The sequence below is a fragment of the Crotalus tigris genome, unplaced genomic scaffold, assembly GCF_016545835.1.
Source record: "Crotalus tigris isolate CLP2741 ecotype Arizona unplaced genomic scaffold, ASM1654583v1 scf7180000017605.3043972, whole genome shotgun sequence".
NCBI classification, from domain to species: Eukaryota; Metazoa; Chordata; class Lepidosauria; order Squamata; family Viperidae; genus Crotalus; species Crotalus tigris.
Window position 1 is genome coordinate 1,965,994 of NW_024096508.1, and position 14,439 is coordinate 1,980,432.

The 14,439-nt window shown below is 37.7% G+C and overlaps 1 protein-coding gene across 2 annotated transcripts in view; it reads left to right on the top strand.

Annotated features, from left to right (window-relative positions):
- The window catches only part of SAMD4A (sterile alpha motif domain containing 4A), a 157,399-nt gene that overhangs the window by 90,855 nt on the left and 52,105 nt on the right, over positions 1 to 14,439 (top strand). For both annotated transcript variants that reach the window (XM_039321170.1, XM_039321161.1), the window contains exon 3: positions 9,428 to 9,946. In XM_039321170.1, the coding sequence (XP_039177104.1) occupies positions 9,428 to 9,946 (519 nt within the window). The remainder of the gene's footprint in view (positions 1 to 9,427; positions 9,947 to 14,439) is intronic.

Below are 14,439 nucleotides of genomic sequence, written 5' to 3' on the forward strand. Positions count from 1 at the left end.
AAGGTGTCATCTTCTACCATAAGTAGGTGGATTAGGGCATGTATAGCCCAAGCCTACGTTTCGCAGGCACTTCCAGTGCCCACACACGTGACTGCTCATTCAACACGTAGCGCGGCTACTTCAGCTGCGTGGTCAACACAGGCGTCGGTGGAAGAGATTTGCAGGGCTGCAACCTGGTCTTCTCCTTCCGTTTTCATCCGACATTACCGTTTAGACTCCTTCGCTGCAGCAGATGCTGCATTTGGTAGGAGAGTGCTACAGCAAGTCGTATCTGCTCAAGGTTTGGTGGCCTAGATACTCCCTCCCAGGGGGACATGAGGGCTTTGGTATGTCCCATTCATTGGACTCTACAGCCATCCTGCTGGAGAAGGGGCGTTGTCTTACCTGAACGCCTTTTCTCAGCAGGATGATGTAGAGTCCAAGCCCCCCCCCAGGTATTAGGTCTAGGCAGGTAGGACAAGGAGCTGACACAGCAATCCCAACAAGGTTCTCGCCTCAGTCAAAACTGGGGTCACGCCCAGAGGAAGGGTGTGGCCAAAGTTTTTACCCAGTCTGCTGGGCAGGAAGGCTGTCATAGAACCCATTCATTCATTGGACTCTACATCATCCTGCTGAGAAAAGGCGTTCAGGTAAGACAACGCCCCTTTTCCCAGGCATGGGGATTAGGAAGGTAGTGAAGCCTGTGAGGTTTTATAATTGTTGTTGAGGAATTGTCTTCAGCATTCATGTTTTGCTTTTTATTATGTGTTTTTATCAGTTGTGTTATTTATATTGGTTTTTAAATTATGTTTATGACCTAAAGTTGCCTTGGGAAGCAGGCAGCTCTATAAATCTAAATAAAGGAAAACCGAAATAAATATATATTATTGAGTATCCCCAGTTTTGCTCACCACAGGGGTTCTTGCATTATTCCCCGGGAGAGAAAATCAGCCTTGCTCTCCAGCACAGAGAGATAATCATACCCTTCTCTAATGGTGAGTTTCTGGTCCTTCCATGACAGGAGACTAGAGCCTTTTCCTCAAGAATATAGATTATACCCTTTACCCAAGAATGTAGGCTTGGCCAGCTCATTTGAGAGCCTCAGATAAATCATTCTATTCTTATTGACAACTAATGTTGCATTTCTGTTGCTTTTAACCCCCTTTAATGCCTTCTATTTGACTGTGGACTAGATGATGTATTTAGTCAGGACTGGTCATATTTGCAAAAGCAGCTCTGCAGAATATTTCTCCCAACTCCGTGTTCTTCTGTTTGAGTGGAAGCAATGTCTTCTCAAAAGGTCAAGAGGAGGTCTTGACCATTATCAGCTACCTGCTTCTTTTAAAGGCCTACAATGCCAGACTGAACCTGGACTTCAGCTTCTCTTTTGTAAGTTCTGCATTACAACAAACGACTCTCATTCCAGTAAGGTAAATTGCACATTGTAACTACTTCATTAGTCTCACGATCATGCCTGTCTGCCTCCGTTAAGAACACCACTTTTCCCAATGGGTAAGACATGCGTAGGGCGAAATTAGATTGATGTCTGCTTTCCCTCCTCCCTTCAGAGGAGCCATCATTCTTTTCATTTTAAGTGGTACATTTCTTGTTAAACTGCTTTCTCCAAATTGTTTACAAATTTGGAGAAGGCAGTTTAACAAGAAATGTGCTATGCACCTTGAGGATTGGCTATCACATTTAACTTTATACCACAGTAGTTGGTACAACAGAAATGATGGCATCCCATCGGATGCACCACAACACCACCACAGTTGTCTTCAGTAAAAGATTGTATCATAGATGGCACACAACATCTACTGCCTTCTTGGTGCTTGCTGTTCACTGCCATTGCCAGCTCTCTGATGGGATGGGATGCACTGAGAGATAAGATTGTCTTTAAAGACGCAGTCCAGTTGGCATCCTTCAGGGGCAGCTCTTATCAGTCCACTCAGCTGTGGTGAAAATCTACATAATAATTTTTCTTGGCCCTGTGACAAAAGCTGTATGTATATTGGAAAACAGTGACAGTGCTATCAGATCCCCTCTACCTTCCTTGAATTATATATTAGTGTTTGTACTCAGGTAGTGTGACTGGAAGAAGCATTTCAGAGAGGAAATGTTGATGTTCTTCTAATCGGGCCAATGGACTAACTCACTATTTGTTGCTTGCTTTTATTGAAGAATACCTAACATCCACTTTATTGGGTTTCTTTTCCTTTGGGTGGGGGGTGTTGAATTTGTCACGTTCTATTTTAAATGGAGTCCCATATGAGTACTGTTGTGACATAATTGTACTATTCCACATATGTTCTGAACTCTTCTAGGCATACATTTGGTTCTTTGCATCCTTCCTGGCTTAAAAAGTTATTTAAATGTAGTTAAGATGTAAAAAAAGACAGCATTTCAAACTATGTTGTCAAATAGAAAACCAGGGTGTAATAGATCAGCAATTTATTTCCCTAACAACTGAAGCTCTTAAATGCACTTTCATGACATTGTACTTCTTTTTCTTTGACGTATAAGGAAAGTGACTGGCAGAAAGATTTAGTAAATATTTGCTGCTGTGTCGTTGTTGAATTTGTATAAAATTTTTATATATAAAATATTATTTTGGTCTATAATTGCTGCTTATTACAAACTGCTGTCTTGTTTATAAATTGCAAAATCACTATGGAATTTTGTGTTCGTATGTATGCTGAAACTCCTGGCTGACATCTTTATTTTTATTACTCATATACATTTTGACTAAATTGTACCAATCTACTGAAGCTGCTTATCCACCATCCTTCCTTATGGGAAACATCCAATTCTTTATGTTTGAAAATTAGCAGATTTACTCATAATGGGTTCTATAAGAGTAGCTTGTAGGTTTCTATATTTCTGAGCTGATTTTCCTTCTACGCAGTATTTTTGGATTCTCATTATTCCTATACAAGAAAAGACTTTGTTAAATTGGCTTAGTTCCAGAAGGCTGGACCCTTGCTTACCTAATAGCCTCTCCCTAGAGATACATACAATTTCAACCTTTCTGAGCGTTCAGAAGGGCATGAAGACCTGTCTCTTCCCCCAGGCATTGGGACCAGGTTGTTACAGATAGTCCTCAGCTTTTATGTTGCTTTTTCAAATTTGACTTCTAAAAGATCATTTAAACCAGGGAGTTGTCAGGCACAAATAACCAGGACCATTTGTTGAATTCCTAGCATAGAAGAGTTTATTATTGCTACCTCTAATACAAGAATCTTGTCAACTAATGGTCAAAGGTAAATTGGCACTAGATAAGGGTCAATGGAATTCATGGAGGGGGGGCCTAGACTTAGATCTCTTATAGCAATGTAATAACTCCAAACTGATACCACTTTTAACCCCGCCTTCCAGCTCAGCTTACTCTTAATAATAATAGTAGTAAAGTTGGAAGGGACCTTGGAGGTCATCTAGTCCAACCCCCCAGGAAACCCTACACCATTTCAGACAAATGGCTGTCCAGTCTCTTCTTAAAAACTTCCAGTGTTGGAGCATTCACCGCTTCTGGAGGCAGGCTGTTCCACTGATTAATTGTTCTCACTGTCAGGAAGTTTCTCCTTAGTTCTAGGTTGCTTCTCTCCTTGATTAGTTTCCACCCGTTGCTTCTTGTCCTGCCTTCAGGTGCTTTGGAAAATAGCTTAATTCCCTCTTCTTTATGGCAGCCCCTGAGATATTGGAATACTGCTATCATGTCCCCCCTTGTCCTTCTCTTCGTTAAACTAGACATACCCAATTCTAGCAACCGTTCCTTATATGTTTTAGCCTCCAGTCCCCTAATCATCTTTGTTGCTCTTCTCTGTACTCTTTCTAGAGTCTCAACATCTTTTTTACATCATGGTGACCAAAACTGGATGCAGTCTTCTCCTACAGGAGCAACATACATGTCCCAATATTTGTTTGTTCCATGTTAAAGCTGCAATATCAGCAGGAGGGGAAGGTGACCAGTGTGGTGGGGATAGGGCATATAGTGTAACCTGTTGATCCCTTGTCATCTTTAAAAGTAAGTTAATTCATGTGTCTAGAGGAAGGAAAGATAGGTCAGTTATGTTCTGTGTGGGTTTGTATTGTTTTATTTTTATTTATTATTTTTTCTGATCAAATTTATTTGATATTCTGATGTGCAGGTAAACAGTTTTTATTACCTTTTGATTTTTTTGTGTTTATTTTAAGGATGTTTGAACCTTAAACCTTAGACCAGCTCTGGGAAAAGATTATTGTGAATCTCAGCTGAGATGTAGAGAATTGGCCAAAAATTAGACAGCCCTTACAAAGTTGTACTACTATAACACTACCCATAAGACTGTCTGGTAGTTTCCTTTTGTATAGCCTTCCAGAGACTTTGGATTGCAGTAGGATAGAAAAATGAAAAATATATAAGAAGCAGCAAGTTGTGCAAATCACTTGGGCACGGAGTAGAGTGTGATATGAAGTATCTCTGAACAGTACAGCTGCTCTGAAGCTCTTTTCTTCTAATCATATGAGCATGTGTCCATGAGAACAAAAAGTAACTTCATTGGCCCCAGTCCTGTTAGATGTGTATGCTCTGTGTACTTGATGATCTTGAACTGGCCATACCTTGGCAATTCAAGTAGCAGCTTTGAAGAGTCCTCTTGCACAAGCTATCCAAAGAAACATATTTTTACATATGAACAGCCTGTACTCTAGTGGTATTAGTGGTATTCCATGTGCCTTTCCAGTTTGGAAGCCATGAAGGACAGAAATGAGAATAAACCTTTTCTGAATCAAGAAATTCATTATCACAAGAAAGCTGTATTCACATGGCACACTTAACCAGCTCAATTAATGTTGTTGGGGCATATTTGCACCACACAATAAACTTGGTACCCTTAGACAAGGGTATTACTGTGTCATAGAAATCCTGCTTGTCTGTATTGCACAAGGTTGTACAAACTCAGAAATTGGATGAATTTCATAATCAGCTTAAATATGTGTGAATGCAACCCCTATCTAGCAAAACTCACATTTTATGGGTTTAAAGAACTTTGTGTAAACTCTTTTTATGGAATATTTCTGCTTCCTGGTTTTTTTCAGGAGTTTGTTATTTAAAAATTTCTGTCTGGTTTTTATTAGCCACTTCAAAGGCTCTTTTAATTCCAGATATGGGTATCAAGCATCCATAAACACATTTCTCAGAAGGAAAATTAGGAATGCATTTATAAGAAATAGGCAATACTATAGAAAAGAGAAACTACAGAAATCTTAAGATAGTTTTTTTCTCATTTTATTTCTAATTTAAAGGGAAAAACAATTCTGTTTTGCACTACATGCATAATTTCTGCTTTATATATAATTATAAGTCATGGAATAAACTGAAATGATTGAATTCAATAGGATGAGTCCAAACTAAACATATTACAAAATGTGATCTGTGAACCTAGATTGAAAAAAAAAGGCTGATTTAATATAACAGCAAAATTTGGAATTGTTTAGTAGGGGTGTCAAACTGCTGGCCTGCATCATGCCAGTTGCATCATAGGAGGCCACACCTACCCCAGCTCCGGCAATGCAAAAAAAGTCACGATACGTGAGGGACCAAGATGATAATGGGTCTGGAAGGGTAAACCTTTGAGGAATAAATGAAATCATTGGTTATGCTTAGTATCAAACAGAGAAGACTATAGTAGAGAGACATGATAAGCATTATAAAGAGTTTATGGCTTTCATGTAGAAGACAGGGCAGAAAACAGGATAAGAAAGAGCAGATTTAATTTACAAGGAAATTATTTTGGTTTATACTGAAAAATGTCCTAACTGTAAGAGCTTTCGACAATGAAACAGGAGTACCTTGAGGGACGGTGACCTTGTCTTCAGAGATATTTAAAAGCAGGTTGGATGAGTATCTGCCAGATATGCTATAGCAGTAGATTTCTGCTGTGGCCAAAGTCTAGGTGTTCTCCAAAATGACTTTCACCCCTTTCATTCCATAATTCCATGATATACCAAGCTCTACATCTTATGCCTTTTAATATGATGAATACCATAATTTTAGATTAGGACATATAGAGATACCACTGATAGGCTGAAGTTATAATGTAGATCTTTATCATTTTTTGGCTCTTCTTAATAATGATCTCATTGTGTTTGGTAGTCAAGGTATAGTAGGATTCCTGTTAAGGTTGACTAATCCTTGGCATTTATTTATGAATTTATGTATAGTTTCTCTGCCCAGTGAAAATGATTTTAGATATCTTACAAAAATTAATAATTACCAATAATAAAATTTAGTCACCAATTAAAATTACAAAATCCAACAACAGAAGGAGCAAACTATAGGAAGTCAGCTTCAACTTCAAAGATACAACATTAAAAACTCTTTATGAAAAAAATCAAATGTGTTGCTGTTATTGAATGTAACAGGAGACTGGAAAAATGACTTTTGAAAATATGAGGCAGACTGTTTAAAGGTAGGCAGTTTCAAAGTAACACTGACCCAATCAGAATAATCATACAAAGCAGCAAATTTTATAACAATGTATGCAGCAATGATGGAAAGCCCATTCACCCATTCATAATGTTCCATTTTTTGACCAACTGGAATATCTGACTACTTTACAGCTGCCTTATGAAGACTAGGAGATGGAAAGCATTATAAACTGGTATCTAGCCACTGTTCTAAATATTAGATGGAATTGCCTTCAATTTAATCTAGAAAAGGGCTCGCATACTAAGAGCTGTAACCAGTAATACAAAAATATTCCCCTTCTCCATATAAACAATAATTATATAAAGGTTACCTTTTAATGAAGTTCCCGATTAGCCACAAAATGTTTTTCTTTCTCTCTCAGCTAGTTGTGATTTGTATAAATGAAACATAAGCTGCCTTGATGGGTTTGAGCCATCTTGGAGGTGGCAGACGGCAGAGAGAAGGGTTGTGGGGTTGAGACACTTCAGGCACACATGTGCCAAAGAATTCATGTCATACTTCTCTATTTTGTTTTCTTTCTTTAATAGTGATTTATCTTTCAGTAAACCTCCACTTAATATATAATCGCTTACAAAGGCAGTACGGTTGTCTGTCTCCAAGCCACACTTCCACCATCTGATTTCAAAACAGGGATGGATAATCATCCTTGTCAATCCAATATTTCATATTTGCAGTGGAGAATGAATAGACAGACAGGACTGAACATAGGAACTAGAATTATGAATGGCCCTCAGAAAGCAGAAATGGAAATTTGCTTGGATTCTCAACATATTTACCAGATTAATTTAAATCATTAAAGGAAAAGATGGTTGAGTCAATCTTTTACCTTCTTCAGGTTTTTTAAGACATAAAAGTAAATATTATTCAGTGGAATTCCAAAAAGTAAGTCATTCCAGTTTGGGTTGCTTCCTTCACTGTCAAAATACCTTGATTCATAACTGAATTTTTTATTTTTAGAACAGGTGTGTCAAACTGCTGGCCTGTAGGCCGGATGCATCATGCTGAAACCGTGCCCACCCCATTGTCAGCAATGGGAAAAAAGTCATGATACATTGTGACACGTCACGTGACGTTACGAGTTTGACACCCCTGTTGTAGAAGGATGCATTTTATAATAATTAAATATATTTTGCTACTTTAGAAATATACCATGATATCTTGTTTATCTAATAAATAACTTCCTGACAGTTCAATATTAGTGGTAAGGTGTAACAGGCTAGCAACCAGCAATTAATTACACGTTTTAAAAAATCAAACTTATTTCTAGATATGATTTCCTTTCTGTACTGAGTGGAATTCCCCACAGGGCTATCTTTAAACAGAAAGGGGGCCTCAAGGTGTTTGTGTCTGATAATATAATATGATTGTTCTCAAGCAATCTTTGTATAAATACAGATGGAAAAAATTACAAATTCCCACAGTGGAAGAATGGATGGTGAAAAGTTAGTGAAACTCGCTGAGAGGGTGAAGTTAACTACTTTGATTAAAGAAAAAACTTTGTGTAACTTCGTTTCTTTGTAGAAACCACTTTTGGACTTTTTTGCTAACCGCTTAAAGAACTGCTATATTAATTTTGAGTTTTGAATTGCTTATGATTATAGAACTACTGTGTAATATTGAATTTTGCATCTAAAATTTAATGTATCTTAAATTTGTAAGAATTGAAGAAAATTGGAAGTTATTCTTTTTCTATTTCTTTTCTTTCCTTATCCTTTTGCAGCTCCCCTTCCCTATTTTTCCTGCTAAATTCTTTCTTCTTGTTTTTTATATCTTGTCTTTTGTAGAAATTTAATAAAGAAATTTAATAAAAAATTAAAAGCATTTTATAAGGTAATGAATACCATATAATTAATATTTTACTTTTCCGTTAAAAATATTTTTGTATTTTAAATTAATCTTGTTTTCTTCTTCTTTTCTCTCTTCTCTTGATAAATTACTAATTTTAACTGTCCTGCATTCCTGACACCTGAACTCAGAAACCACTGTAAGCTTCATTATGAAGGTTATATAGTGCCCAGCTGAGCCTGATCTTTTCCCCCATAGAACTATGATCCTTCCTAATATTAATGGATAACAGCATGCATAGCCATTTTTGCCAACCTGGTAGCTGCCAAAAGAGATACCACTCTGTTCTCTGCACTAATAATGTACGTAATCCAGATATGGTGTCTGTAATGCATCTAGTTCCAGCACATCTGGATTTCCCAGGCAACAGGATGGGGGAAGACTAATTTGTAATACGGTATGAAGTTACATGTTTTCGTCCCCTGCTCTGAGATATTTGCCTTTCAGCAAGGTAAAGACTTATTGCATAGTACTGGCTTTTACAGCTGGATTATAAAATGATCAGTCCCTGTCCTTTGCATGTGACCAGGAACATACCACAACTTTTCCTCTGTACTGTATAGGTTGGACTGCAATTTCCATGGTCCCTAAATTACATGATTGGAAAAATAGCCACAAGTAATCAGTTTTACAAAATAACAATAAGAGTGTCTCTGTATCAAATAAAACAGTTAAACATTTTGGTGACTGAATCCGTTTTAAGATATGTTTATAACAGGATGTTACTCAGAGAAGTTGAATTCTAAGGAGGGTATGATTCTAGTTACAAATTGGTATGAAATGATATGTATTCATGCTAGCCTTTCTGAAACAACGGTGGACACTTCTTCATTTACAAGAGTAAATATATATGTCTTCTCCAACCACCCTTTAATTTGCTTGGAGATTCTGTGTGATTCAAAAGTTTGCATGCAGTCTAAGTATTGTCCTGCTTTATTGTTGTTTTTATTTTGCATCTTTATTTTCACTGCAGTAGAAGAAAATAAAATATTTGATTATTGATGGTATAGGTGTCAAAAAGCTATTCATAATGTGTTAAGATCTCTTGATTTACTTCTTAGGCTTGGTTCCTGATTTCACAGCTCTCTCTTTCTCTTTCCTCTCCATCCCTCCCCTTTTTTTCCCCTGGCACAACAGGAATCATTAACCAGTGGCAGCAGGAATCGAAGGACAAAGTGATTTCTCTGTTGCTCACCCACCTGCCTTTGTTGAAGCCAGGGAATATTGAAGGAAAAGTGGAGTACATGAAGCTTCTTCCCAAAATCCTGGCTCATTCAATTGAACATAACCAACACATAGAGGAGAGCAGGCAACTCCTGTCCTATGCTTTGATCCATCCTGCCACATCCCTGGAGGACAGGAGTGCTCTTGCCATGTGGTTGAACCACTTAGAGGACCGCACATCAAGTATTTTTGGCAGCCAAAACAGGGGCCGGTCTGACTCCGTGGATTATGGGCACTCACATTACTATCACCAAAGACAGAACTCAGATGATAAACTCAACGGCTGGCAGAGCTCTCGGGATTCTGGCATATGTTTGAATGCCTCCAACTGGCAAGATAAAAACCTGGCGTGTGAGAATGGTCACCTCCCTCTCTATTCCTCCTCCTCTGTTCCTGCAACCATCAACACGATTGGAACTGGCACAGGCACAAGTAAGTCGGTAATATTTTTAAAGGTTGATGCTTTGCACCAGGTCACCAGGTATGTCTGCCTCCAGAATTCAATACTGGATACTGCATTTCTAATCCACTCCACTACAACACTGAATAAGAAATTATAGATGCAAAAGAGATAAAAGCAAGAAACTGGAGGGGCAGTGGTAACTTTGATGGGATTTTGCATATCCATACCTGCTGTAAATAAGATGTAGTAGAAAAAGACAATCACACAGCAATTGTCTGGCAAAACTGTCTTCTCAGTTCTTTATTAGAACAAACATACGATGCAAAATAAAATCAGTGTAGATAGTCCTCAATTTAAAATCATTCATTTAGCAACTGTTTGGTCACATGATCTAAATTCAGATGCTTGACAACCAGCATGTATAATAGTTTCAGCATCCCAGAGTCATATGATTGCCATTTGTGATCTTCCCAGCCAATTTCCAATGAGCAAAATGAATGAAAATCAGATTAACTTAATGACCACATAGTTCATTTAACAACTACAATGATTCACTTATCTGAGGAAAGAATGGTTGTAAATTAGGTGCAACTCACTTAACAATTGCCTTGCTAAGTGATTCTGTTTCCAACTGTGGTCCTAATTCAAAGACTACCTGTAATAAAATGTCTCTGTACCTCTATGAATATTCATCCATGTTCACACGCATATACACTCAGATACACTATGTTATATCTTCTCCGTTGTCATGCAGGTATTTCCTCTACAGTGAATAAGTTCTAAGAAAGAAGAGGACAATGCAGTAGTTGATTGAGATAAAATGAAAGAATTTAATCAGTAACGTATAATAGCCAGTTGATTTATTATAGCTTCAGTTTTCTCCATGGAGGATTTTCGTACAAGTTTAATGTACAGAACCGATGGTCATCCAGATGCAGCTGAAATAGAACTCAGAACATCCCTCAACACCCGATGATACTGGAGCATTATCATACATGTCGGGCGACCTGGCTGCTCATTTCCAATAATGAGCATTGTCTCTTAGCCCTCTGCATCTTTATAACTGATTATGAAACAGTGTAGACGTGAGGATGGCAGGAAGCCAGTTCAGATTTGCATGCGCAAAAGCAGACAGACAAAACATGCAACTGTTACAACAACTATCAACACATTAAAGCAAGTGGCTACCTAAAAGATTTTCTTATGGGAACAATCAGTTTAACTTCTCTGTCCATAGTTTGGAAACCCACAATTAAGCAATGGAAATAATTCATAGCTCTTTTTTTTTCTTTCGCATTCCTTGCTTCCCTTTTTTCTTTTTCCTTGAGGAATATTTTACATATTTTGTTACTTCAGTTCTGCATTTCTAACCAATTTGTTTTACAATTTACTTGTAGAACAGATGCTTCTTACTGAACAGGCCAGTTTTGTGTAATTGTGTCTGCAGAGGTGAGCAATGATGGGACAGCAGCTACAAACTTATTGTAGTTGAAGTGGGTTATCTGGCCGTCATTCAGTCAGGATTCAGATATTATATTAGACATAGCCTTGGGGAAGGTATGAAAAAAACATCAGAGAATAATTTGAGAAAAGTGTACACAGTTCAGAGATTGAAGTAAGTATGAGAGAGAAACTCAAAAGTAATCCTGCCTTCGATTTTGTTTATTATGAAATGTGAAAGAGAGAATAGGCTTTCAAGATTTTGTTCCTATAGTCTATGACAACAATAAAATAGCATTCCTGAAATTCCTGCTGTGGTCTTGACCCGCTTACCTCGAAGAGTTGACAAATGAGAACCAAATTGGTTGCCCTGATCTTGTAACCTGGTTGGGGTATGCCCCTTTTCATCCTGCAAGATTTCTTTGTGATTTTGGGGTACTCTTAACAGGAATCTTTCTGGACTTCGAGCAGAGTTCAGGAGTCTGTCTGAATGGGTAGTTCAGTTTGGTGATGGGAAAAGGAGGGGCCATCCAGTGAATGGACATTTGTGGGATGCTACAGGTAAAACTAATCTGTTTAAGTGGTTTATCCAGAAATGAGATGTTAAGAGTACTTGAGATGTTGAGGTCATAGGAGAAGAGTATAATTCCTTTCGGTTTATGCTCCATCTCTGTGAAACAATTTATTTAATTCTATATCCCTTTTATATTGCCCTACAGTTGTCTGAAGATTTTTGGTGGCTTACAACATGAAAAACAAAAATAATAAAAAATAAAAATATGAAAGCCAACAGTAAAGAATACACATTTTACCCATGGAGATGAAGATGGTACCATTCTTAATGGTACTTTATAATATGATTAAAATGTAGCTTGTCTGCAGAACTTTTTAAGAACAGAATTGGTTATGAAAATATGGATGCTGGCTTAGGGTGAGACATTTTATTGTTCTTAGCAATGCATGTTCAGTGTTTTGCAAACCTCTAGAAAATCTTGTAGAGTCATCAACTGTAAATAAATACTGTAAATAAATAAAATCATATATAGATAGTCCTCGACTTACAACCATAATTGAGCCCAGAATTTCTGTTGTTAAGTGAGATATTTGCTAAGTGAGCTTTGCCCCATTTTACGGCTTTTCTTGCCACTGTTGTTAAGTGAATTATTGCAGTTGTTAAATTAGTAACCCAGTTGTTAAATGAATGGGCTTTCTCATTGACTTTGCTTGTTAAAAGGTTACAAAGGTTGATCACATGACCCTGGTATGCCGCAACTGTCATAAACATGAACCAGTTGCCAAGCATCTGAATTTTGATCACATGACCATGGGGATACTGCAACAGTCATAAAGTGTGAAAAATGGTCATAAGTCACTTTCTTCAGTGCCATTGTAACTTTGAACAGTTACTAAACAAACTGTTGTAAATCGAGGACTACGAATATTCTAACCTTCTTAATTCAATCTACACCTTCACTTGCCTCCATACATTCAGCCATTGCTTAAGACCAGACACATCATTCAGATCTCTTGCACTCATCACTTTTCTCTCATTGTTTCACCAATACACAATACCACCTATATTTCTTTCCTTTCATTTCATCCATCCATTACCATTCTCTTTTGCTTGCTTTTTCAGGGTTGCAGCTATTTTTCTTAGTCTGTACGCCATTCAGAGTCAGTGTTGAGTTGGGCAGCCTTATAAACATACTAGAGGAAGGCTGCCCATATCTATTGCACATGCTTTTTGAAGTGCCGTGAAGCCTTTTCAATGGGCAGGTTCTCAACCAGGTGAGCCTGACCACTAAAGGCAGATGTGGCTTCCTTCGAGCATTGCCTGCTTCTCATTGGGTGCTCCTTTCTGAGTCAGTCTCCGCTTGGTGCACAATGTTCCATTCAGCTACACTTCTGGCATGAAGCACCCTTTCCCACCGAAAGAGCTGCTATGTAATACTTTTTTTCCTTTGGCCTGAATGTTCTCTCCATGTCATTCCTGCACAAATAGCCCTTGTCCCAGGCCAAGATACTTCCTGACTTGCTACAATGAGGGCGTTCTGCTCTCACCAGGAGCACAGCTTGGTCTGCCTAACACGTCGCTCTTGTTCAACAAGAGGTTTGTGGAATTTCTCCCCTGCTGGAAAATTTATAAAGTGGGATTTTAAATACAACACATACATTTAGAATCTGCAGATTGTGTATCCACATGGCGTATAGATGCATGCTTTTGAAAGGCAGGGGTTTTTTTTAGAAGTTAACAATCTAAATTTAACATTTTTACTTAAAGAAGTGTTAACAGTCTTTCACTTGCACATATAAAATGAAAACATACAGAGATCTGCCATCAGGTGAACACCTGGACTTGATTTACTTGTTTGTTTTTTGCAATCCCCAGAAAGTTCTCAAGATTATGATGATAAAATTCTATGCCAACCGCCTACCTGCCTGAGTTCAATTTTCTTCTTCTTTAAAATCAGCAGTAAAACAGCGAGTGAAGCTGCAATAAACTCAATACATCATTTTTTCTAAAGAAACTCCAAAATTCCTTTTTCCCCCTCCCCCCGCAACCCCTTGGTCCAAAAGAAACCAGAAAAGGTATGGCTCCTGCTATATAAATAATACCTATTTAGAGGGAGTCAGATTTCATCTAATGTATAACCTACAGATCTTACTGAACAGTATTTCCTTCACCATTAGCCATGATGGCTGAGGCTCCTGGGAGATGTAATATCCTGTGAACTGCTCTGGTTTTAGGTCAGGCTAAATCAAAAAGTCTAATATTTATTTTTAAGTAAACTTTCCATCCTGTTCTTGAGTCTAAATACTGTCAGATGAGCTAACAGTTAAAAAAACAGTAATATCAACACAGTAAAACAATCAGGTATGAAACTCTGAGACAGAATCACATATTAAAATATCCAGATATTAAACAACAATTCCCCAAACAGTAGTCTAATATTCATCCATCCATCCATCCATCCATCCATCCATTCATTCTAAATATATCCCATCTCTAAAGCTCTAGATAATTAAGTATAAAAATAATAATAGCTCTCACAAAATAATAAATTCCTTCCCCATATAGAAT